The sequence below is a fragment of the Triticum aestivum genome, chromosome 1B (genome assembly GCF_018294505.1).
Source record: "Triticum aestivum cultivar Chinese Spring chromosome 1B, IWGSC CS RefSeq v2.1, whole genome shotgun sequence".
Taxonomy (NCBI): Eukaryota; Viridiplantae; Streptophyta; class Magnoliopsida; order Poales; family Poaceae; genus Triticum; species Triticum aestivum.
The window spans coordinates 347,014,704-347,039,030 of NC_057795.1; the positions used below are offsets into that span (position 1 = coordinate 347,014,704).

The following is a 24,327-nucleotide window of genomic DNA, read 5'->3' on the forward strand; positions in this document are numbered from 1 at the left end:
CTGCCTCACAGCGTCATTCTTGTTTCTTTTAGATGTCATGATGAACGGTTTATTCGTCCTATAAATAAACGGTTTATTGTATTATGACTCTGGCCATGTTCATAAATTTACTTTAATCTGACAACGGAGTCGTTTTGATAGTGGTCATTTGATTACATCAGAAGGGATGCCTTCAAACCGCCAGGCAACATGAAGAAATAGGAAAAAAATCGTCAGAATAACGGTATAGTTTACAAAGAGTGGACCCATCACACCACCATGTGATTGCAACGAGAAGTACTCCCTAAATTTGAACTAATACCACGGCACTTATTTTAGAAGGTAGGGGGTATTATTATTAGGCTCATTTTGGAACAAGGATTGTTTGGCAACAAATGGCCCACTGTGGAACAAAGGATTATTGGGCGAACAAATGTAGGAGAAACCCAGGATAGAAATGTTTTCTCCCATGTAATTTCTGACTCGCATTTTCATATTTTTATACTTTTCGCCCTTCGTTATCTTTGTCGTAATTCCCATAAGAAAGAAGATCTTTGTTGCAATTCGCTAACCTTCTCGGTTCAATTCATGTTGCTTTAAGATCAAGCATTTGTTCTCCTATGGCCATGTGTTTATGCTGCCCAACGTCCAGCACGAACCTCGTGTCCGTGTCAGATTCTATTCATGCCATGGAATGTGAAAACCACTCAATGTTTCCCGAGAAAACTAAATTTAGATACCACGGAATGTCAAAGCCACTCTTGTGTGGCACTTGAATTTGCGGTGTATCTGTGCTCCCAGAAAAACTATTTTAGAAGTTCTTTTAGTTTTATCATCACAAGACGCATTTTACATAGCTTTGTTTCCCTTTAATTAAATATTTTCCTAGGGTTTGCTAGAGAGAAGGCCATAGGAGGTTCACTTGTCTCCCCTCAGCATGCGGGCTCCCCTGGCCTCTGCCTCCCGCAGCGGTAGGAGGATAGGGGAACCGTAGATATGAGCACCGCTATGTCTCATAGGGTTTTCGAGTTTATCACCACAGGTGAAGTTAGGGCAGCGATGGTGATGGGAATAATGGAGCTTTGGCTTTACCAATGTCATTATCCTTCCTCTTAGTGACGTCAACGAGTCGGAGGATGAAGTCGATTGTCGGTCACTCGGTCTGGCGTAATTAGCGTTTGTTCTTAGTGGTGGCATATTGTGAAAGGGTCGCAACATGTTTTTCTCTCTTTTTTCATATCCATCCCTGTAGCAGCTAGATACGGCTCGTCAGGGAACTTTTGAGGTTTGTGTCCTCTTCTTTGTTTTGCGAGTTGAGATTATTTTGTGGGCCCTCCTTGGTGTTGGCTTCTTCGGCATGACGATCTATCTAGTTTGCTTTGTCAGCGTTTGCACCTCTACATCAATGAATTCCCTGTCGTTACTTCTTTAAACTCATGTGTTTCAACAAGATGACGACCTAGAGGCAGCACGACGCACCACTATTGGGTGTGGAAGGAAGCCAATGCTGATTTCTTCAAGAACTTGCCTGCAATTTTTCATTCCTATAAGGACTAATTTTATCTAATATATGGCCTTCGGTTCTTTTGAAAGAAAAAAACAACCACTGCAATTTAAATCCGAACTCGTTCTACACCTTGAGAATAGAAAACAAACTCAGTTTTATTTTAAACTAACACATATCATGATTGCGCGTATGCATGTGCAAGTTAGAATATTTTTTTCCTTATTTTCACCATAAATTTCGGAGTCGTTCCCAGTTTTGTTTTTTCTTTCGATGAAGCGCATCCAATGTTTTCTCAGTTGTACCCCACTGCCCGGACCCCGACGGAGCTCGCGAAAACGGGGCCAAACTGCAAAAGGTACCGCGGCTTGCCATTCAAACCCACCAAAAAGCCTTCCCCCCCCCCCCCCCCCCCACATCGGCCTCAGCACCGGACGCGAAGCAAACCGGCGTCGAGTCCGCCCTCTCCGACCCACCTGATGATAATCAATCTATCCCTCTGACCAGTCGGCCCCACACCTGCCCGTGCCAAGCTTAACTGCGACCGCTGTCTTCAAGCCCACACAAATCAACAGCACACACTCCCACTCCCACTCCCACGCTGACACCTACCTAGGTGCCGCGCCGCCAGGACCCCAGCCTCGCGTCTCCGGCGGCGTACTCCCAGATCTCGACTCCCCAGTCTGTCTCTGCTCCGCGCGGAATCGTCTGACGGAGGCGGGTGGCCAGCGTCGTCCGCAGCTGATTCGGGATGGCCGGCAGCAGCACCAGCACCTTCGTCATCAGGTGGATCAACTTCCTCACCATGGTCAGTCAGCTTCCCTTCCCTCCTCGCTCCCCTTTTCCCAGTTGCTTCCCGATGGCCCACCCGCTTCGAAACTTTTCACTGAAGAGCACTATTAGATACTACTAGATGGACACGCCACTTCTTGATTTGTTCCCGTTTCATTTGGTGTCTTTGCTCAGCAGCGTGTCTCTGTTGAGCTCTAGCTGTACTGCATCGTTATCCAGTTATCCCAGCACGTTTATGGGTTCTTCACCGTTCTTAACATCTTTCTTTGGGAACTCTTTATTTACAGTATAATAATTTAATGTTAAGGCATGCAGGTAGGGATCCACGCATCATGATGCTCCTCATGCTCTTTGTTGAACAGATACTGGCGATACTTGTGGTGGGTTTTGGGTTTTGGATGAGCACCCACAATGACGAGTGCCGGCGGTCACTCACAATCCCTGTCATGGGTCTTGGAGGAGTCATTTTTCTCATGTATGTATGCGTCCATGGAATTGTATCATATTATTCCCACCACGTTAGTCGTTAGTAGTCATGCTCCGAATTGACATGGTTCAGTGTCGATGCCGCAGGTCGCTGGCGGGATTTGTGGGTGCTTGGAAGAACATTTCTTGCTTGCTTTGGACAGTATCCTTTTTGTGGCATCGGATGCATAAACTATTAAACTTACGGCGGCATGAGTGCTGGTTGGTGCTGCTGATGTTGTCTGCTATCTTGATACCCTTGGGGTTATTTGTCGCCTTGACATGTGGGTATCTAGTATCTAATAATGCTGTTCGTGGTCCTGGTGGCAATCATGGTCTTCACAGTGCTTGCGTAAGTTCCTGTGATTCATTTGGGATAGCACCTAGCACAACCTTTCCAGTTGGTGGCAATCATTGTGTACTTTTTATTTGAAAATTAGCTGCGGTGTGCACTGATTGCTTGATGGAATTAAATCCTAGTGAAAGTTCAGTGGTTAATCATCAATTGACTTCATAACTGACTTTAGTGGTTGCAAGTTGTGTTAACACACCTCGCCATGTACCTTTTCAGGTTTATCATTACAAATACTGGAACTGGTCATGCTGTTCCTGGGTCCAGGTATCTGAATTTATATTACTAATGTTTATATAACTAGATGATTCCCCGGGCGTTTACTGCGGGAAAAGCTCAAAGACATATAGCTATGAATTATTGCTAACACACCACAAACACAAACTGTGTTAAAAATGAGCTCAGTATCTATGGCATGTCATGCCTTCTCCACTTCCTCTTTTCACTTTTTAATCCAAATACCAATAATCAATCTGTAGGGCCATCTCTAATCGATTCTCCACACGACATGCATGAGATGGCAGGTGATGACATGACAGACATGCATTACCTGCTGATGTGGCATCCTTGCATGTTTAGGAAAAATAGGTAGTGGGTCACAACTATTTAGGAATAGAGGATGATTGAAATGCGGAACTGACAAGTCGAAGTAATATATCACTATTTGTCTTAACAGTTGCACTATGTGGCTGTGATGCAGTTTTGTTGATATATGCGCAGTCGGAAACTGCCTGATTGTCACTACATGAACTGTGAATGAAATTTCTTTAAGTAATGGAACACATTGCATGCATATGGTTCTGTGTTGTCATTTCTCATGTTCTATACAGATATAAAGAGTATCGTCTTCAGGACTACAGTTCTTGGTTCGTCAAACAGGCATGCCCCAACTCTTTGCTTGGAAGGTTTCTTTCATTAGTGCAGTTAATTCACAATCATCTATGCTGGTATAACTTGATTTGTTTATTTTAAATCAAGCTCAATGACACTGATAAATGGACTCATCTGAGAAGTTGCCTTGTGAAGTCGGATGATTGCAATAGCTTGTCAAAAAGATATAAGGTCTCTTCTCCTTTTCTGCTCATCCTATTTTATCTTTTGTGGCAATTTTAGTAATACTGTTTGATTTCATGCAGACTCTAAAACAATACAAGCTCGCTGAGCTGACTCCCATTGAGTCTGGCTGTTGCCGCCCACCAGCGGAGTATGTCCCCTGTTATCTTCCAGTGTATTTTGAACGTGCAGTTGCTTTCATCAGAGTTTAACATGGCTATCATATTTTTCTGAACCTTGTCAGGTGTGGATATCCAGCTTTGAATGCTTCCAATTTTGATCTGGGCTACCATCCGGTGAGCACAAACGTCGACTGCAAACTGTACAAAAATGATCGGTTCCTCAGGTGCTATGACTGTAATTCTTGCAAGTAAGCTGTCCGTCTCCTGTCACACCTTCGAAATACATAACCTTATCAGAAATTTCAGAATGTTAGTGCTTACGTGAAACTTTTCCTTCCAGAGCTGGTGTTGCGCAATACATGAAGACAGAGTGGCGAGTGGTTGCCATCTTCAATGTGATATTGTTTATCATTTTGGTAAGCTTAAAATTCCCTTAAACACACACTCTCTCTCTCTCTCTCTCTCTCTCTCTCTCTCTCTCTCTCTCTCCCTCCCTCCCTCCCTCCCTCCCTCCCTCCCTCCCTCCCTCCCTCTCTCTCTCTCTCTCTCTCTCTCTCTCTCTCTAAAAAGAAGTTTCCTGAAATTATAGCGGATATACTCTTTCTCAGCAATAAATTGCTCCATCTTTGTCTGGTATCTTGACTTATGTTTGTATGGGTTTGTTTTCGGCCAGTCATTCGTGTACTTTGTTGGCTGCTGCGCACGTCGACATGCTGGAGGTAGTGATTCTAAAGTTCCTCGAAGATGACTCTTACTTTGAAGTGAATCCTCTCTATGATTCACGTGTCACAGCGAGAGTTAGCTTTACCGTCCCTTGTAAAACATTGTTCATTCAAGTTCAGCTGATGAAATGGAGTGTCAAGGCTTCTGTTCTGTGGGCGATTTCTTTGTGCCAGTAGCATTTTGGACATCTATGAAAATGAACGTCCCACAATCTTCTGAAATACAGCCTGATGATCTTGCACAATGTGTGATGCCAATATCTGACATGTGAGTAAACTGGAATAACTTACCAACCGAAGCAATTGGTGTGCTTCTCGCGGTCAGGTTTTTGGAGGGTACATTTCCTTTTGAACACAGTATAATGTAGATGCTCATATACACTCATCTCTATGAACACACGTCCGCACACACTATCTCTATGAGCATGTCTGAGATACGGAGCTGAACTCAATATCTTAAGGTTGACGAAGTCACCATAGGCTCTTTCGTATTCGGTTTTTGGAGGGTAAGGACCGTAGTTGTTGAGCTGTTAGTCCTAAAAGTTTCACCGGGGTGTCACTTTAGTCCCAATTCTTTCAAAATGCACATTTAGGTCCTAATTCTATAATAAGAGGTTCACCGAGGTCTTTTTTCACAAGCGCTCGTTGACCTGCCCACGTGGCGCGTTGACCCATGCCACGTCGACAGACTGGCACGGCGGTTCCTATTTCGTTTCACCGAAAACCACTTATAAACCATCATCCTCACATTCCCCAGTCCTAGATCTATTTCTTCCCCAAATTCCCCCTCTCTCTCGCCCTGGCTACCATAGCAGTCACACCATTAGGCCTCGGTGAAGGAGGATCTCCCACTGGCCGTCACAAAGGGGGCATCTTCACGGGCACCCACTCGGATTGCCCTTTAGACCACCTCTGGTCGCCGCCGCACAGAGGGAATCGTCGCCACCGCCGCCGCCAATCGCCTCTAGTGTCGCCAGAGTTGCGTGAAAGAGGAGAGGGGGTGCCACTGAGAGGGGAATAGATTGGGGGGGGGGGTGTCTAATTGGAAAGTTTTTGGTATGCCGGTTGGGCCCTCTATCGATGTGGCATGGGTCAACGCGCCAAGCAGGCAGGTCAGCAAGCTCTCGTGAAAAAAGGACCTAAACATGCATTTTGGAAGAATTGGGACTAAAGTGACACCCCGACGAAACTTTTAGGACCTCCAGTGTATTTAACTCTTAACAAAAAAGAAACATCTTTAGTTGATCATCCTAAAAGAAAAAAAATGTTTAGTTGATTCGATTACAAAGGAAACAAAAGCATCTTTTGTTGATTTTATTGGGGTGTGCTGGCCTAGTAGTGCAATGCCAAGGCAACACGTAAGAGCATCTACAACCGCAGACAACAAATCTGACCCCTCGAACGCCTGAAGGCGCATCCACGGATAGTGACCGGTCATTGCCTAAAATTTGCTCATCTGCATCTTGATACCTCATACTAGAAACCTTAAATGCATACAAAGGCATGCAAACGATGAAATCCACGTACTACGTAAATCAAGTAACCTATACTATACTAATCCTCGTTAGAGATGTCCACTATCTCTGTGCCCGGCTCCGGGTACATGGACGGCAGCCGCAACTACGGCTCCTCCGGCTGCTCCGCGTCGCCCTCCGCCTCCATCTCCGCGTCGAGTTCGTCAAAGAGCACGTCGGTCGCCGCTCGTTCCTGCCAGATGAACTGTCCGTTGGTCTCCACATAGGCCTCATCCTGGATGGACTCCAAGATGGCCTATTGCTCTGCCATCTTGGCTGCTTGGTTGACCGCGAACCCCGCATCCGCGTCCTCCATGTTGAAGCACGGAGCCGGCGCTAGCTCCTGCTCCAGCTCCTCTGCCTCGTCCTCCTTCGAATCCGCCACCTCCATCGAAGCCGGCTACTGCTCCTCTCCCTCCTACTCCTCCTCCTCCTCCTCCTCCGCCTGCTCCTCCTCCGGATCCGGTGAGTTCGTAAGCAGCCTGACATCGATGTAAGGGACACACGCGGCGCGCCTCGCTCGGATCTCTGGCTCGCTCTTGTAGCGGTGCTCCGGCATGAGGATATCTTACGTAGTTATCTTTTGCCGAACCATGGCGAAGTCGGAGAGCGTGGGAAGAGTGGCGGAGCGGGAGAGAGGGGGTGGATGGGTTCTGGCTGGCGGCGCAGAGAGGAAGGAGGTGGATGTGGCTAGGGTTGGGGGACGCCGACCGACTTAAATAGCCGGATTTGGCCACGAGCGGTGAGCTGGAGCTGCGCCATGTGGCGTTCAAATCCCCATCGGAGAAGACGTTCGTCAGATCGCTAGGTTTTCGGGCGATTCCGTGTGGGACCCCATCGCTAGTCCGACGTGGTGGACGCGCCTGGACGCCCTCATATCCGCCCATATTTGGGCTGGATATGACGGGTGCCGGTCAGCTCGGGCGTTTGAGGCCCGTTTGAGGCGCTCGTCTGGGTTGAATTTTCGTGACCGGTCAGTGAACGCGTGATACATCTCCAACGTATCTATATTTTTTGATTATTCCATGCTATTATATTATCTGTTTTGGATGTTTTATATGCATTAATATGCTATTTTATATTATTTTTGGACTAACCTATTAACCTAGAGCCTAGTGCTAGTTTTTGTTTTTTTCCTTGTTTTTGAGTTTCTCAAAAAAGGAATACCAAACGGAGTCCAAACGGAATAAAACCTCTGTGATGATTTTTCTTGGACCAGAAGACACCGAGGAGACTTGGAGTTCAAGTCAGAGGAGCCACGAGGCGGCCACAAGGGTGGAGGGCGCCCCCCTGCCTCGTGGCCCCCCATGACTCCCCTGACCTAATTCCTTCGCCTATATATTCACATATATTCCCAAACCACCAGAAGTATTCACGAAAACACTTTTCCACCGCCGCAACCTTCTGTTCCCGTGAGATCCCATCTAGGGACCTTTTTTGGCACCCTGCCGGGGGGGGGGGGATTCGATCACGGAGGGCTTCTACATAAACTCCATTACCCTTCCAATGAAGCGTGAGTAGTTACCACAGACCTACGGGTCCCTAGCTAGTAGCTAGATGGCTTCTTCTCTCCTTTGATTCTCAATACCATGTTCTACTCGATGTTCTTGGAGATCTATCCGATGTAATAGTCTTTTGTGGCGTGTTTGTCGAGATCGGATGAATTGTGGATTTATCATCAGCTTATCTATGAATATTAATTGAATCTTCTCTGAATTCTTTTATGCATGATTTCATATCTTTGTAATTCTCTTCGAATTATCGATTTGGTTTGGCCAACTAGATTGTTTTTTCTTGCAATGGGAGAAGTGCTTAGCTTTGGGTTCAATCTTGCGGTGTTCTTTCCTAGTGACAGTAGGGGCAGCATGGCACGTATTGTATTGTTGCTATCGAGGATAAAAAGATGGGGTTTTCGTCATATTGCTTGAGTTAATTCCTCTACATCATGTCATCTTACTTAATGCGTTACTCTGTTCTTCATGAACTTAATACTCTAGATGCAAGCAGAAGTCGAGGTCGATGTGTGGAGTAATAGTAGTAGATGCAGAATCATTTCGGTCTCTTGACACGGACGTGATGCCTATATTTCATAATCATTGCCTTAGATATCGTCATAACTTTGCGCTTTTCTATCAATTGCTCGACAGTAATTTGTTCACCCACCATATTATTTGCTATCTTGAGAGAAGCCTCTAGTGAAACCTATGGCCCCCGGGTCTATTTTCCATCATATAAGTTTCCGATCTTCTATTTTCCACCATATTAGTTTCCGATCTACTATTTTACAATCTTTTAGTTTCCGATCTATAAACCAAAAAACCCAAAAATATTTACTTTATTGTTTGTTTAGTTTCATCTATCTCTATCAGATCTCACTTTTGCAAGTAACCGTGAAGGGATTGACAACCCCTTTATCGCGTTTGGTGCAAGTTGTTTGATTGCTTGTGCAGGTATTGGTGATTTGTGCGTTATCTCCTGCTGGATTGATACCTTGGTTCTCTAACTGAGGGAAATACTTATCTCTACTTTGCCACATCACCCTTTCCTCTTCAAGGGAAAAACCAACGCAAGCTCAAGAAGTAGCACCGAGCCATCCACCTAGGCATTTGAGGCGGGTTTGGGGCGCCCGATGAGGGAGTCCTGGATTAAGGGGTCCTCGGACAGCCGGACTATATGCGTATGCTAGACTGTTGGACTATGAAGATGCAAGATAGAAGACTTTGTCCCGTGTCCGGATGGGACTCTCCTTTGCGTGGAAGGCAAGCTTGGTGATTCAGATATGAAGATTCCTTTCTCTGTAACCGACTCTGTGTAACCCTAGCCCCCTCCGGTGTCTATATAAATCGGAGGGTCTAGTCCATAGGACAACAACAATCATAACCATAGGCTAGCTTCTAGGGTTTAGCCTCTTCGATCTCGTGGTAGATCTGAAGGAAATATGCCCTAGAGGCAATAATAAAGTTATTATTTATTTCCTTATTTCACGATAAATGTTTATTATTCATGCTAGAATTGTATTAACCGGAAACATAATACATGTGTGAATACATAGACAAAAATAGTGTCACTAGTATGCCTCTACTTGACTAGCTCGTTAATCAAAGATGGTTAAGTTTCCTAACCATAGACATGAGTTGTCATTTGATTAACGGGATCACATCATTAGGAGAATGATGTGATTGACTTGACCCATTCCGTTAGCTTAGCACTTGATCGTTTAGTATGTTGCTATTGCTTTCTTCATGACTTATACATGTTCCTATAACTATGAGATTATGCAACTCCCGTTTACCGGAGGAACACTTTGTGTGCTACCAAACGTCACAACGTAACTGGGTGATTATAAAGGTGCTCTACAGGTGTCTCCGAAGGTACTTGTTGGGTTGGCGTATTTCGAGATTAGGATTTGTCACTCCGATTGTCGGAGAGGTATCTCTTGGCCCACTCGGTAATGCACATCACTATAAGCCTTGCAAGAATTGTAACTAATGAGTTAGTTACAGGATGATGTATTACGGAACGAGTAAAGAGACTTGCCGGTAACGAGATTGAACTAGGTATTGAGATACCGATGATCGAATCTCGGGCAAGTAACATACCGATGACAAAGGGAACAACGTATGTTGTTATGCGGTTTGACCGATAAAGATCTTCGTAGAATATGTGGGAGCCAATATGAGCATCCAGGTTCCGCTATTGGTTATTGATCGAAGACGTGTATCTGTCATGTCTACATAGTTCTCGAACCCGTACGGTCCGCACGCTTAAAGTTCAATGACGGTTATATTATGAGTTTATGTGTTTTGATGTACCGAAGGTAGTTCGGAGTCCCGGATGAGATCGGGGACATGACGAGGAGTCTCGAAATGGTCGAGACGTACAGATCGATATATTGGATGACTATGTTCGGACATCGGAAAGGTTCCGAGTGATTCGGGTATTTATCGGAGTGCCGGGGGGTTATCGAAACCCCCCGGGGGGGGACTATTGGGCCTACATGGGCCATAGGGAAGAGGGAAGGCAGCCCACAAGGGGCAGCTGCGCCCCCTCCCTATAGGGGGTCCGAATTGGACTAGGGAGGGGGGCGCCCCCCTTTCCTTCTCCTTTCCCTCTCCTTCCTTCCCCCTTCCTTTTTCTAGTTGGACTAGGAAAGAGGGCAGTCCTACTCCTACTAGGAGGAGGACTCCTCCCCTCCTTGGTGCGCCCCAAGGCTGGCCGGCCTCCCCCCTTGCTCCTTTATATACGGGGGTAGGGGGCACGTCTAGACACAACAATTAATCCCTTGTATGTCTTAGCCGTGTGCGGTGCCCCCCTCCACGATAATCCACCTCGATAATATCGTAGCAGTGCTTGGGCAAAGCCCTGCGTCGGTAGAACATCATAATCGTCACCACACCGTCGTGCTGATGGAACTCTCCCTCAAAGCTCGGCTGGATCAGAGTTCGAGGGACATCATCGAGTTGAACGTGTGCAGAACTCGGAGGTGCCGTGCATTCGGTACTTGATCGGTCGGATTGTGAAGACGTACGACTACATCAACCGTGTTGTGCTAACGCTTCCGCTTTCGGTCGACGAGGGTACGTGTACACACTCTCCTCTCTCGTTGCTATGCATCACCATGATCTTGCGTGTGCATAGGATTTTTTTTTGAAATTACTACGTTCCCAACAGTGGCATCCGAGCCAGGTTTGTGCATAGATGTTATATGCACGAGTAGAACACAAGTGAGTTGTGGGCGATACAAGTCATACTGCTTACCAGCATGTCATACTTTGGTTCGGTGGTATTGTTGGATGAAGCGGCCTGGACCAACATTACGCGTACGCTTACGCGAGACTGGTTCTACCGACGTGATTTGCACACAGGTGGCTGGCGGGTGTCAGTTTCTCCAACTTTAGTTGAACTGAGTGTGGCTACTCCCGGTCCTTGAGAAGTTTAAAACAACACTAACTTGACGAACTATCGTTGTGGTTTTGATGCGTAGGTAAGAACGGTTCTTGCTCAGCCCGTAGCAGCCATGTAAAACTTGCAACAACAAAGTAGAGAATGTCTAACTTGTTTTTGCAGGGCATGTTGTGATGTGATATGGTCAAGGAATGATGATATATTTTATTGTATGAGATGATCATGTTTTGTAACCGAGTTATCGGCAACTGGCAGGAGCCATATGGTTGTCGCTTTATTGTATGCAATGCAATCGCCCTGTAATTGCTTTACTTTATCACTAAGCGGTAGCGATAGTCGTAGAAGCAATAGTTGGCCAGACAACAACGATGCTACGATGGAGATCAAGGTGTCGCGCCGGTGACGATGGTGATCATGACGGTGCTTCGGAGATGGAGATCACAAGCATAAGATGATGGTGGCCATATCATATCACTTATATTGATTGCATGTGATGTTTATCTTTTATGCATCTTATCTTGCTTTGATTGACGGTAGCATTATAAGATGATCTCTCACTAGATTTCAAGATAAAAGTGTTCTCCCTGAGTATGCACTGTTGCCAAAGTTTGTCGTACCCAGACACCACGTGATGATCGGGTGTGATAAGCTCTATGTCCATCTACAACGGGTGCAAGCCAGTTTTGCACACGCAGAATACTCAGGTTAAACTTGACGAGCCTAGCATATGCAGATATGGCCTCGGAACACTGAGACCGAAAGGTCGAGCGTGAATCATATAGTAGATATGATCAACATAGTGATGTTCACCATTGAAAACTACTCCATTTCACGTGATGATCGGTTATGGTTTAGTTGATTTGGATCACGTGATCACTTAGATGATTAGAGAGATGTCTATCTAAGTGGGAGTTCTTAAGTAATATGATTAATTGAACTTAAATTTATCATGAACTTAGTCCTGGTAGTATTTTGCAAATTATGTTGTAGATCAATAGCTCGCGTTGTTGCTTTCATATGTTTATTTTGATATGTTCCTAGAGAAAACTGTGTTGAAAGATGTTAGTAGCAATGATGCGGATTGGATCCGTGATCTGAGGATTGTCCTCATTGCTGCACAGAAGAATTATGTCCTTGATGCACCGCTAGGTGACGGACCTATTGCAGGAGCAGATGCAGACGTTATGAACGTTTGGCTAGCTCAATATGATGACTACTTGATAGTTTAGTGCACCATGCTTAACGGCTTAGAATCGGGACTTCAAAGACGTTTTGAACGTCATGGGCCATATGAGATGTTCCAGGAGTTGAAGTTAATATTTCAAGCAAATACCCGAGTTGAGAGATATGAAGTCTCCAACAAGTTCTATAGCTAAAAGATGGAGGAGAATTGCTCAACTAGTGAGCATGTGCTCAGATTGTCTGGGTACTACAATCGCTTGAATCAAGTGGGAGTTAATCTTCCAGATAAGATAGTGATTGACAGAGTTCTCTAGTCACCATCACCAAGTTAGTAGAACTTCGTGATGAACTATAGTATGCAAAGGATGACGAAAACGATTCCCGAGCTCTTCGCGATGTTGAAATCAACGAAGGTAGAAATCAAGAAAGAGCATCAAGTGTTGATGATTGACAAGACCACTAGTTTCAAGAAAAGGGCAAAGGGAAAGAAAGGGAACTTCAAGTAGAATGACAAGCAAGTTGTCACTCCCGCGAAGAAGCCCAAAGCTGGACCAAAGCCTGAAACTGAGTGCTTACACTGCAAAGGAAATGGTCACTGGAAACGGAAATGCCCTGAATATTTGGTGGATAAGAAGGATGGCAAAGTGAACAAGGGTATATTTGATATACAGGTTATTGATGTGTGCCTTACTAGTGTTTATAGTAGCCCCTGAGTATTTGATACTTGTTCGGTTGCTAAGATTAGTAACTCGAAACAGGAGTTACATAATAAACAGAGACTAGTTGAGGGGAAGTGACGATGAGTGTTGGAAGTAGTTCCAAGATTGATATGATCATCATCACACACTCCCTATACTTTCGGGATTAGTGTTAAACCTAAATAAATGTTATTTGGCGTTTGCGTTGAGCATGAATATGATTTGATCATGTTTATTGCAATACGGTTATTCATTTAAAGTCAGAGAATAATTGTTGTTCTGTTTACATGAATAAAACCTTCAATGGTCATACACCCAATGAAAATAGTTTGTTGGATCTCGATCGTAGTGATACACATATTCATAATATTGATGCCAAAAGATGCAAAGTTAATAATGATAGTGCAACTTATTTGTGGCACTGCCGTTTGGGTCATATCGGTGTAAAGCGCATGAAGAAACTCCATAAAGATGGATTTTCGGAATCACTTGGTTATGGATCATTTGATGCTTGCGAACCGTGCCTTTTGGGCAAGATGACTAAAACTCCGTTCTCCAGAACAATGGAACGAGCTACTGACTTGTTGGAAATAATACATACTGATGTATGCAGACCAATGAGTATTAAGGCTCGTGGCGGGTATCGTTATTTTCTGACCTTCACAGATGATTTGAGCAGATATGGGTATATCTACTTGATGAATCATAAGTCTGAAATAGTTGAAAGGTTCAAAGAATTTCAGAGTGAAGTGGAAAATCATCGTAACAAGAAAATAAAGTTTCTGCGATCTGATCATGGAGATGAATATTTGAGTTACGAGTTTGGCCTTCAGTTAAAATAATGTGGAATAGTTTCACAAACTCATGCCACCTGGAACACCACAGCGTAACGGTGTGTCCGAACGTCATAACCGCACTTTATTTGATATGGTGCGATCAATGATGTCTCTTACCGATTTACCAATATCATTTTGGGGTTATGCATTAGAGATAGCCGCATTCACGTTAAATAGGGCACCATCTAAATCCATTGAGACGACACCGTATGAACTATGGTTTAGCAATAAACCTAAGCTGTCGTTTCTTAAAGTTTGGGGTTGCGATGCTTATGTGAAAAAGTTTCATCCTGATAAGCTCAAACCCAAATCGGAGAAATGTGTCTTCATAGGATACCCAAAGGAGACAGTTGGGTACACCTTCTATCACAGATCTGAAGGCAAGACATTCATTGCTAATAATGGATCCTTTCTAGAGAAGGAGTTTCTCTCGAAAGAAGTGAGTGGGAGGAAAGTAAAACTTGATGAGTTAACTGTACCTGCTCCCTTATTGGAAAGTAGTTCATCACAGAAATATGTTCCTATGACTCCTACACCAATTAGTAACGAAGCTAATGATGATGATCATGTAACTTCAGATCAAGTTACTACCGAACCTCGTAGGTCAACCAGAGTGAGATCCGCACCAGAGTGGTACGGTAATCCTGTTCTGAAAGTCATGTTACTAGACCATGATAAACCTACGAACTATGAGGAAGCGATGATGAGCCCAGATTCCGCAAAATGGCTGGAGGCCATGAAATCTGAGATAAGGATCCATGTATGAGAACAAAGTGTGGACTTTGGTGGACTTGCCCGATGATCGGCAAGCCATAGAAAATAAATGGATCTTCAAGAGGAAGACAAACGTTGATAGTAGTGTTACTATCTACAAAGCTCGACTTGTCACAAAAAGATTTTCGACAAGTTCAAGGTGTTGACTACAATGAGATTTTCTCAACTGTAGCGATGCTTAAGTCAGTCCGAATCATGTTAGCAATTGCCACATTTTATGAAATCTGGCAAATGGATGTCAAAACTGCATTCCTTAATGGTTTTCTTAAAGAAGAGTTGTATATGATGCAACCAAAAGGTTTTGTCAATCCTAAAGGTGCTAACAAAATGTGCAAGCTCCAGCGATCCATCTATGGACTGGTGCAAGCATCTCGGAGTTGGAATATACGCTTTGATAAGTTGATCAAAGCATATAGTTTTATACGGACTTGCAGTGAAGCCTGTATTTACAATAAAGTGAGTGGGAGCACTACAGCCTTTCTGATAAGTATATGTGAGTGACATATTGTTGATCAGAAATGATGTAGAATTTTTCTGGAAAGCATAAAGAAGTGTTTGAAAGGAGTTCTTTAAAAGAAAGACCTCAGTAAAGCTACTTACATATTGAGCATCAAGATCTATTGAGATAGATCAAGACGCTTGATAAGATTTTCAATGAGTACATACCTTGACAAGATTTTGAAGTAGTTCAAAATGGAACAGTCAAAGAAAGAGTTCTTGCCTGTGTTGCAAAGGTATGAAATTGAGTAAGACTCAAATCCCGACCACGGCAGAAAATAGAAAGAGAATGAAAGTCATTCCCTATGCCTCAGTCATAGGTTCTATAAAAGTATGCCATGCTATGGACCAGACCTATTGTATACTATGCCCTGGTTTGGCAAGGGAGTACAATGGTGATCTAGGAGTAGATCACTGGACATTGGTCAAAATTATCCTTAGTGGAATAAGGATATGTTTCTCGATTATGGAGGTGACAAGAGGTTCGTCGTAAAGGGTTACGTCGATGCAAGATTTGACACTGATCCAGATGAATCTAAGTCTCAATCTGGATACATATTGAAGGTGGGAGCAATTAGCTAGAGTAGCTCCGTACAGAGCATTGTAGACATAGAATATTTTTGCAAAATACATATGGCTCTGAATGTGACAGACCCGTTGACTAAACTTCTCTCACGAGCAAAACATGATCACACCTTAGTACTCTTTGGGTGTTAATCACATAGCAATGTGAACTAGATTATTGACTCTAGTAAACCCTTTGGGTGTTGGTCACATAACGATGTGAGCTATGGGTGTTAATGATATACAGATATGAATATTGGTGTTAAATCATATGGCGATGTGAACTAGATTATTGACTCTAGTGCAAGTGGGGGACTGAAGGAAATATGCCCTAGAGGCAATAATAAAGTTATTATTTATTTCCTTATTTCATGATAAATGTTTATTATTCATGCTAGAATTTTATTAAGCGGAAACATAATACATGCGTGAATACATAGACAAACATAGTGTCACTAGTATGCCTCTACTTGACTAGCTCGTTAGACATGAGTTGTCATTTGATTAACGGGATCACATCATTAGGAGAATGATGTGATTGACTTGACCCATTCTTTTAGCTTAGCACTTGATCATTTAGTATGTCGCTATTGCTTTCTTCATGACTTATACATGTTCCTATAACTATGAGATCATGCAACTCCCGTTTACCGGAGGAACACTTTGTGTGCTACCAAACGTCACAACGTAACTGGGTGATTATAAAGGTGCTCTATAGGTGTCTCCGAAGGTACTTGTTGGGTTGGCGTATTTCGAGATTAGGATTTGTCACTCCGATTGTCGGAGAGGTATCTCTGGGCCCACTCGGTAATGAGTTAGTTACAGGATGATGTATTATGGAACGAGTAAAGAGACTTGCTGGTAACGAGATTGAACTAGGTATTGAGATACCGACAATCGAATCTAGGGCAAGTAACATACCGATGACAAAGGGAACAATGTATGTTGTTATGCAGTTTGACCGATAAAGATCTTTGTAGAATATGTGGGAGACAATATGAGCATCCAGGTTCCGCTATTGGTTATTGACCGGAGACGTGTCTCGGTCATGTCTACATAGTTCTCGAACCCGTAGGGTCCGCACGCTTAAAGTTCAATGACGGTTATATTATGAGTTTATGTGTTTTGATGTACCAAAGGTAGTTCGGAGTCCCGGATAAGATCGGGAACATGACGAGGAGTCTCGAAATGGTCGAGACATAAAGATCGATATATTGGATGACTATGTTCGGACATCGGAAAGGTTCCGAGTGATTCGGGTATTTATCGGAGTGCCAGGGGGTTATCGAACCCCCCCCCCCCCTGGGGGGGGGGACTATTGGGCCTACATGGGCCATAGGGAAGAGGGAAGGCAGCCCACAAGGGGTAGCTGCGCTGGGAGGGGGTCCGAATTGGACTAGGGAGGGGGGCGCCCCCCTTTCCTTCTCCTTTCCCTCTCCTTCCTTCCCCCTTCCTTTTTCTAGTTGGACTAGGAAAGAGGGCAGTCCTACTCCTACTAGGAGGAGGACTCCTCCCCTCCTTGGTGCGCCCCAAGGCTGGCCGGCCTCCCCCCTTGCTCCTTTATATACGGGGGTAGGGGGCACGTCTAGACACAACAATTAATCCCTTGTATGTCTTAGCCGTGTGCGGTGCCCCCCTCCACGATAATCCACCTCGATAATATCGTAGCAGTGCTTAGGCAAAGCCCTGCGTCGGTAGAACATTATAATTGTCACCACGCCGTCGTGCTGACGGAACTTCCCTCAAAGCTCGGCTGGATCGGAGTTCGAGGGACGTCATCGAGTTGAACGTGTGCAGAACTCGGAGGTGCCGTGCGTTCAGTACTTGATCGGTCGGATCGTGAAGACATACAACTACATCAACCGTGTTGTGCTAACGCTTCCGCTTTAGGTCTATGAGGGTACGTGTACACACTCTCCTCTCTCGTTGCTATGCATCACCATGACCTTGCGTGTGCGTAGGAATTTTTTTGAAATTACTACGTTCCCCAACAAGATCAACTCTTGTAATACTCATATCATCAAGATCAATCAAGCAGGAAGTAGGGTATTACCTCCATCGAGAGGGCCCAAACCTGGGTAAACATTATGTCCTCCGCCTCCTATTACCATTAGCCTTAGACGCACAGTTCGGGACCCCCTACCCGAGATCCGCCGATTTTGACACCGACATTGGTGCTTTCATTGAGAGTTCCACTGTGTCGCCACCATAAGGCTTGATGGCTCCTTCAATCATCTACGACAACGCCGTCCAGGGTGGAGTTTTTCTCCCCGGATAGATCTTCGTATTTGGCGGCTTCGCACTGCGGGCCAACTCACTTGGCCATCTGGAGCAGATCGACAACTATGCCCCTGGCCATCAAGTAAGGTTTGGAAGCTTGAACTACACCGCCGACATCCGCGGAGACTTGATCTTCAACGGATTCGAGCCTATGACAGCCGCGCCCCGCCGCCCCGATGAACATGACCTAAATCTGTCATTGGACTATGTGTGGGAGATCGCGCCTGTAACCGCACTGGCCTTAGATCCAGAGCAGAGCGTGCCATCCGAGGACAGGAGGCTCAACCTAGCCACGGATGCCGCAGACTCAACAGCGCTAGAGCCGAACACATATCTGACCTCCAACAAGGACTGTGTCATCGGAACCTCGGACTCGTCTCCGGCCATAGGCTTCGAACCGCGTGTATCCGCACCCATCGAATCTGACTAGGCGCCGATCTTAGAGTTCAGCTCCGCGGACATCTTCCAACACTCACCCTTAGGCGATGTGTTAAACTCATTAAATCTCTCTCCTTGTCAGGAGATCCTTGGCCGAACTATGTCCGGCTTGAGTGGGAAGCGGACGACGAAGAACTTTGTTACCCACCCACCACCCACTTGATAGCCACTGTCGATGATTTGACCGACATGCTTGATTTAGACTCCGAAGACATCGACGGTATGGATGACAATGCCGGAGAAGAACAGGAACCACCGCCCACAGGGCGCTGGACAACCACCTCCACATACGATATATACATGGTGGATACACCCAAAGATGACAATGGCGATGACATAAAAGATCCAGTTGAGGATAAACTTCCTGAGAAGCAGTCTAAGCGCCAACGTCAGCGACGCCGCTCTAAATCACGCCATGGTAAAAATAGCGATACCGGCACAAGAGAGAATAGCACTCCGGACGATGCCGAAGGCAACAAAGACCCAGCCAAGCCAAGTTTCGAACAAGCTGGATGGGAAGATAGGCGAGCAAGCCCCGATGAACAGGCCGTGAATGATGACTCAAAAGACAGTAATTACATGCCCCTCTCCGAGGACGAGGTGAGCCTCGGCGACAAAGAATTTATCGTGCCTGAGGATCCCGTTGAGCAGGAGCGTTTCAAGCGTCGGCTTATAGCCACTACAAAAAGCCTGAAGAAGAAGAAGCAGCAGCTTCGAGCTGATCAATATCTGCTCATTGATAGATGGACTGAAGTCCTGGCGGTTGAGGAATACGGACTCGAACGCCCAACCAAAAGTTACCCGAAGCGCAAGCTACTACCTCAGTTCGATGACGAGGCGTTGGAGCCAGCACTACCAGTGCATAATGCGGTTGATAGACCACCACGTGGTCAAGATAAAGCGGCAATTCAGCCCGAGCACCAGCCGGCACCACGTCGCCGAACAAACAGAAACACAACAGCTCGGGGAAACACACATGACCTGCGGTACGAGAACAGAGCAGGCCAGACCAGATCGATCTATGGATCACGGGGGTGCGCCCCAATGCACAACGACGGCCACCACGTCGGATATGACAAATACACACCAGTTCGGGCCGAATACCGCAGACCGGCTCCATTTGAGCTGCGTCGTGACGTAGCCCGGCACAGAGGCGCCGCACACCCCCTATGCTTCATCGATGAAGTAATGGAACATGAATTCCCAGAGGGGTTCAAACTCGTAAATATTGAATAATATGATGGAACAATAGATCCCGGGGTATGGATCGAGGACTTTCTCCTCCATATACATATGGCCCGCGGCGATGATCTCCATGCCATTAAGTATCTCCCGTTAAAACTCAAAGGACCAGCTAGGCACTGGTTGAATAGTCTGCCAGAAAACTCCATTGGCAGTTGGGAGAACCTGGAAGATGCGTTCCTTGACAACTTCCAGGGCACTTATGTCTGACCTCCGGATGCCGATGACTTAACTCATATAATCCAACAGCCCAGAGAGTCTGCCAGGAAATTCTGGACTCGGTTCTTAACTAAAAAGAACCAAATCGTCGACTATCCGAACGCTGAAGCCCTAGCGGCCTTTACGCATAACTTCCGCGACGAGTGGCTCGCCCGACACCTCGGCCAAGAGAAGCCGAAGTCCATGGCAGCCCTCATGACGCTCATGACCCGCTTTTGCGCGGGCGAGGATAGCTGGCTAGCTCGTAGCAACAACACCTCAAGTAAGCCTGGCACTTCCGAAGCCAGAGATAGTAATGGCAAGCCCAGACGCAGTAAACACAAGCGTCGAAAGAATGGCGAAAACTCTGAAGACACGGTCGTCAATGCCGGATTCAGTGGCTCCAAGTCTGGGCAGCGGAAAAAGCCATTTAATAGAAACAATCCGGGCCCTTCCAGCCTGGACCGCATACTCGATCGTCCGTGCCAAGTCCACGGCACCGCCGATAAGCCAGCCAATCATACTAATAGAGAATGTTGGGTCTTTAAACAGGCCGACAAGTTAAACACCGAAAACAGAGAAAAGGGATTGCAAAGTGACGACGACGAGGAACCCCGACCACCGATAACAGGTGAAAGGGCATTTCCCTACCTTATGTTTTGGATGATGATGACAACCCTTTGTTGGTCTAATCCTGTGCTAAATGTTTCAGGTTCTCGATGCTTAGGCTTACATCGGATAGTTTTTCTCTCTCAAAGGAAAAGATTGAAGACGGAGTCCTCTACGCTTTTTATCTCTTTGGTCGTAGGGAACCCGTACTATCAAGAGGGAATCCACATTGGAAAGAGTAGGGGAATCCGTTCACGTACACCTCCATCACCCCTCTCTTGTCTTCCTCAGGTGTGAGAGAGAGTGTCTCCCTTTTGATTTGACTGCCTGCTGTGTTTTCCCAGTGGTTGTACCGCTCGTCCGAGCGGTTGTACTACTGGCTCTTGGCGTCTTCCTGTCCTTATCGAGCGGTGGTACCGCTGCCTCCGGGCGGTGGTACCGCCACCAGGCTCAGCTAAGACCTGCGGCGGTGGTTCCGGCCATGCACCGCCCAAGTACCGGTCAAGCTTCTGTTTGATGCGGTTCTCGGGCGGCGGTGGCCCGGTTGGTCCAGTTGTTCCTCGTCAACCGGTACCACCGGAGGTTCGAGCGGTTCTTCCGCTCTGACCTTAGCCGCTCAAGCGATCAAGGCCATGCGGTTGCACCGGCCCAGCACCGCCCAACTACCGCCCTCAGGGGTGACTCCTTTCTGTTTCAGTGTGGTAGTTGAGCGGTGGCTGGGCGGTTGGTTCGGTTATTTTCTAAAACCGGTACTACCGCCTGGTGGTCCGGTTGTACCGCCTGGTAGGGTTCTGCTGATACACCGTGAGCCCCGGTTGTATCGGGACAAGGAGCGGTTGTACCGCTGCAGTGCTGAAAACGCAGTAACGGTTGGATTTATTAGGGTAGCTATATAAGGTGGTTCTTCCACCTACCACTCTCACCTCTTACCTCTCTCACTCCACCATTGATGCTCTCAAGCTCTCTTTGCCCGAACTCTCTCTCTAGCCACTCAAACTTGTTGATTTGCTAGGGACTGAAGGAGGAGACCTAGATCTACACTTCCACCAAAGGATATTTGCTTCCCCAACACTTTCTTGTGTGGATTTTATTACTCTTGGGTGTTTGAGCACCCTAGACGGTTGAGGTCACCTCGGAGCCATATTCCATTGTGGTGAAGCTTCGTGGTTTCATTGGGAGCCTCCAATTAAGTTGTGGAGAGAGCCCCAACCTTGTTTGTAAAGGTTCGGTTGCCGCCTTCAAGGGCACCAATAGTGGAATCATGGCATCTCGCATTGTGTGAGGGCGTGAGGAGAATACAGTGGCCCTAGTGGCTTCTTGGGGAGCATTGTGCCTCCACACTGCTCTAATGGAGACGTACTTCCTCTCAAAAGGAAGGAACTTCGGTAACACATCCTCGTCTCCACCGGCTCCACTCTTGGTTATCTCGTGCCTTTACTTTTGCAAGCTTACTTATGTTGTATCCCTTGCTTGCTTGTGTGCTTGTTGTTGTTGTTGCATCATATAGGTTGTCCACTTAGTTGCATATCTAGTCAACCTACTTGGATGCAAAGTTTAATTTGGTAAAGAAAAGCTAAAATTGTTAGTTGCATATTCACCCCCCTCTAGTCAACTATATCGATCCTTTCAACAGGGGGACAGAAGAAGTTTCCTCTCCAAGTGAAAACGGTGAATATGATATATGCTACTCATATCCCTAAAAGGAGCGGAAGCGCTCACTAAGGGACGTCTACGCGATGGAGCCAGCCGCCCCAAAATACAACCCATGGTCCTCCTGTTTGATCACGTTCGATCGAAGGGACCATCCGACCAGTATCCGTCACGGCGGTTCAGCCGCACTGGTGCTTGACCCTATTGTTGACGGATTCCATGTCACACGCGTCCTCATGCACGGTGGCAGCAGCCTGAACCTGCTTTATCAGGATACAGTGCGCAAAATGGGTATTGATCCGTCAAGGATCAAGCCCACCAAAACCACCTTTAAAGGTGTCATACCAGGTGTGGAGGCCTGCTGTACAGGTTCAATCACACTGGAAGTGCTCTTCGGATCCCCAGATAATTTCCGAAGCGAAGAATTACTCTTCGACATCGTCCCCTTCCACAGTAGTTATCACACACTGCTCGGACGAACCGCATTTGCTCGTTTTAATGCGGTGCTGCACTATGCTTACCTTAAGCTTAAGATGCCCGGACCTCGCGGTGTTATAACAGCCAATGGAAACATGGAGCACTCCCTCCGTACTGAGGAGCACACTGCGGCCCTTGCAACATAAGTACAGAATAGCCTTCTTAGGCAAAACCTCAATTCAGCAATAAATCCCCTGGACACCGTTAAGCAGGTCCGCGCTACTCTACAACAGGACCATCCGGCTCGTCCAGAGCTCAGCTAGCAACCCGGCCTTCGTCCCAGCCCCAACAAAGCGGTAAAATCCGTGCCGCCCATACACAACTACGCGCTTAAAATACCATGGGCATGGATGGAGGCACAACTAGACTGCAATCCACAATGCAGCTCAACCGCTCCTGGATCCGCATACCTTCACTTTTTCTCTTTCTTTCAGGTTTTTTCTCTTCGCGAGGCCTTTTCTGATAAACCTGCTCATCGGACCCATAGCGGGACGGATACGCCAAGAAAGCTAGGGGCTCGGACGTACACGGGAATACCCAGGTGGTCTCTGCTAATGATCGTCATACCTGTTTTAAAATACCCGCACGCAGCTCGCTCTTGGTTGTGGCATGCTAAATAGCCTTATCTACTTATGACACTACTTGTACACATACGCCTTGACGTATTAATTAAATTACAATGAAAAATAATTGGCAGCGTCAGCTCATTACATAATTTTTTTCCTTGTCTCTTTATTTATTATAAATCGCATTCGTACATTCTGGTACGCCTTAACTCGCTAGGGGCTCCATTGTACCCCATAACACGGCAAGAAAGTCCGAACACTTTTATAGTGCAGTTCGGCACCCCGAACTTATAGCATTATGTGCATTGGCTCCGAATTATGTCTTTGGTCAACAGTTGGGTTGCCTGGCTTCTGTGCTTGCTACCTTACGTTCCGCTATATCGGCTAGGGTAGTAAAGGGAGAACTACTGCGATTGTGTCCCGGTTCTCCGGACGAGCTCCTCAATAGAGAAAGCCGAAAACTGACTGTCATGATGCGGCGAGAGCTGATCAGCTGTTCGAGAGGTCACAAAATCTTTCGCGATTTCTTCCGCATTATGCGATAACTAATGCATCATGCGACGGATCGGTTTTTATCCGATCAGATGTTTTATAATACCCCAAGTTTGGTCTTCCGAACACCAGGGGCTACGCCTACCTTCCTTTTGTCAAACTCCTATGGCTAAGTGAAGGTGATAAAGCCTTATAGTCTGATTGCCTGGTTCGTCGCGCTAAACACCTCCTTTAAGGACCAAAAATCTGGAGTAAAGAGTGTTTAGATTTATCCCGAACACCCCCGTAATTCCTACGTGGGGGCAGAAGCCGACGGCTGGCCAACTCTCACAATTAATTAAAAAATGGCCGCACAGGAGGTAATAGTTAAAATAACAAGCATTATTTTACATAACGACCTTGTTTCATATTACAA

At 46.1% G+C, this 24,327-nt stretch overlaps 1 protein-coding gene across 3 annotated transcripts; it reads left to right on the top strand.

Moving 5' to 3' along the window:
• The first annotated feature begins 1,899 nt into the window (after positions 1-1,899).
• Positions 1,900-5,249, top strand: LOC123123188 (tetraspanin-10). Of its 3 annotated transcripts, none has more exons than XM_044543668.1 (11): positions 1,900-2,291; positions 2,583-2,750; positions 2,849-2,903; positions 3,037-3,092; positions 3,312-3,359; positions 3,923-3,971; positions 4,071-4,154; positions 4,229-4,296; positions 4,390-4,515; positions 4,608-4,683; positions 4,941-5,249. In XM_044543668.1, the coding sequence occupies exons 2-11, from the start codon at positions 2,608-2,610 to the stop codon at positions 5,013-5,015; spliced, it is 780 nt and encodes a 259-aa protein (XP_044399603.1). In that variant the 5' UTR covers positions 1,900-2,291; positions 2,583-2,607; the 3' UTR covers positions 5,016-5,249. The 3 variants fall into 3 exon arrangements, with proteins under 3 accessions (XP_044399603.1, XP_044399598.1, XP_044399593.1); XM_044543663.1 differs by having other exon boundaries at positions 2,591-2,750; XM_044543658.1 differs by having other exon boundaries at positions 1,901-2,291; positions 2,638-2,750.
• The last annotated feature ends 19,078 nt before the right edge of the window (positions 5,250-24,327 follow it).

Excerpts from the sequence above, each read along its gene's own strand:
- LOC123123188 (XM_044543658.1), top strand. The coding sequence starts at position 2,235 with ATGGCCGGCAGCAGCACCAGCACCTTCGTCATCAGGTGGATCAACTTC. Across the intron at positions 2,292-2,637 it reads GGATCAACTTCCTCACCATG|ATACTGGCGATACTTGTGGT; the intron begins GTCAGTCAGCTT and ends TTTGTTGAACAG. Across the intron at positions 4,516-4,607 it reads TATGACTGTAATTCTTGCAA|AGCTGGTGTTGCGCAATACA; the intron begins GTAAGCTGTCCG and ends TTTTCCTTCCAG.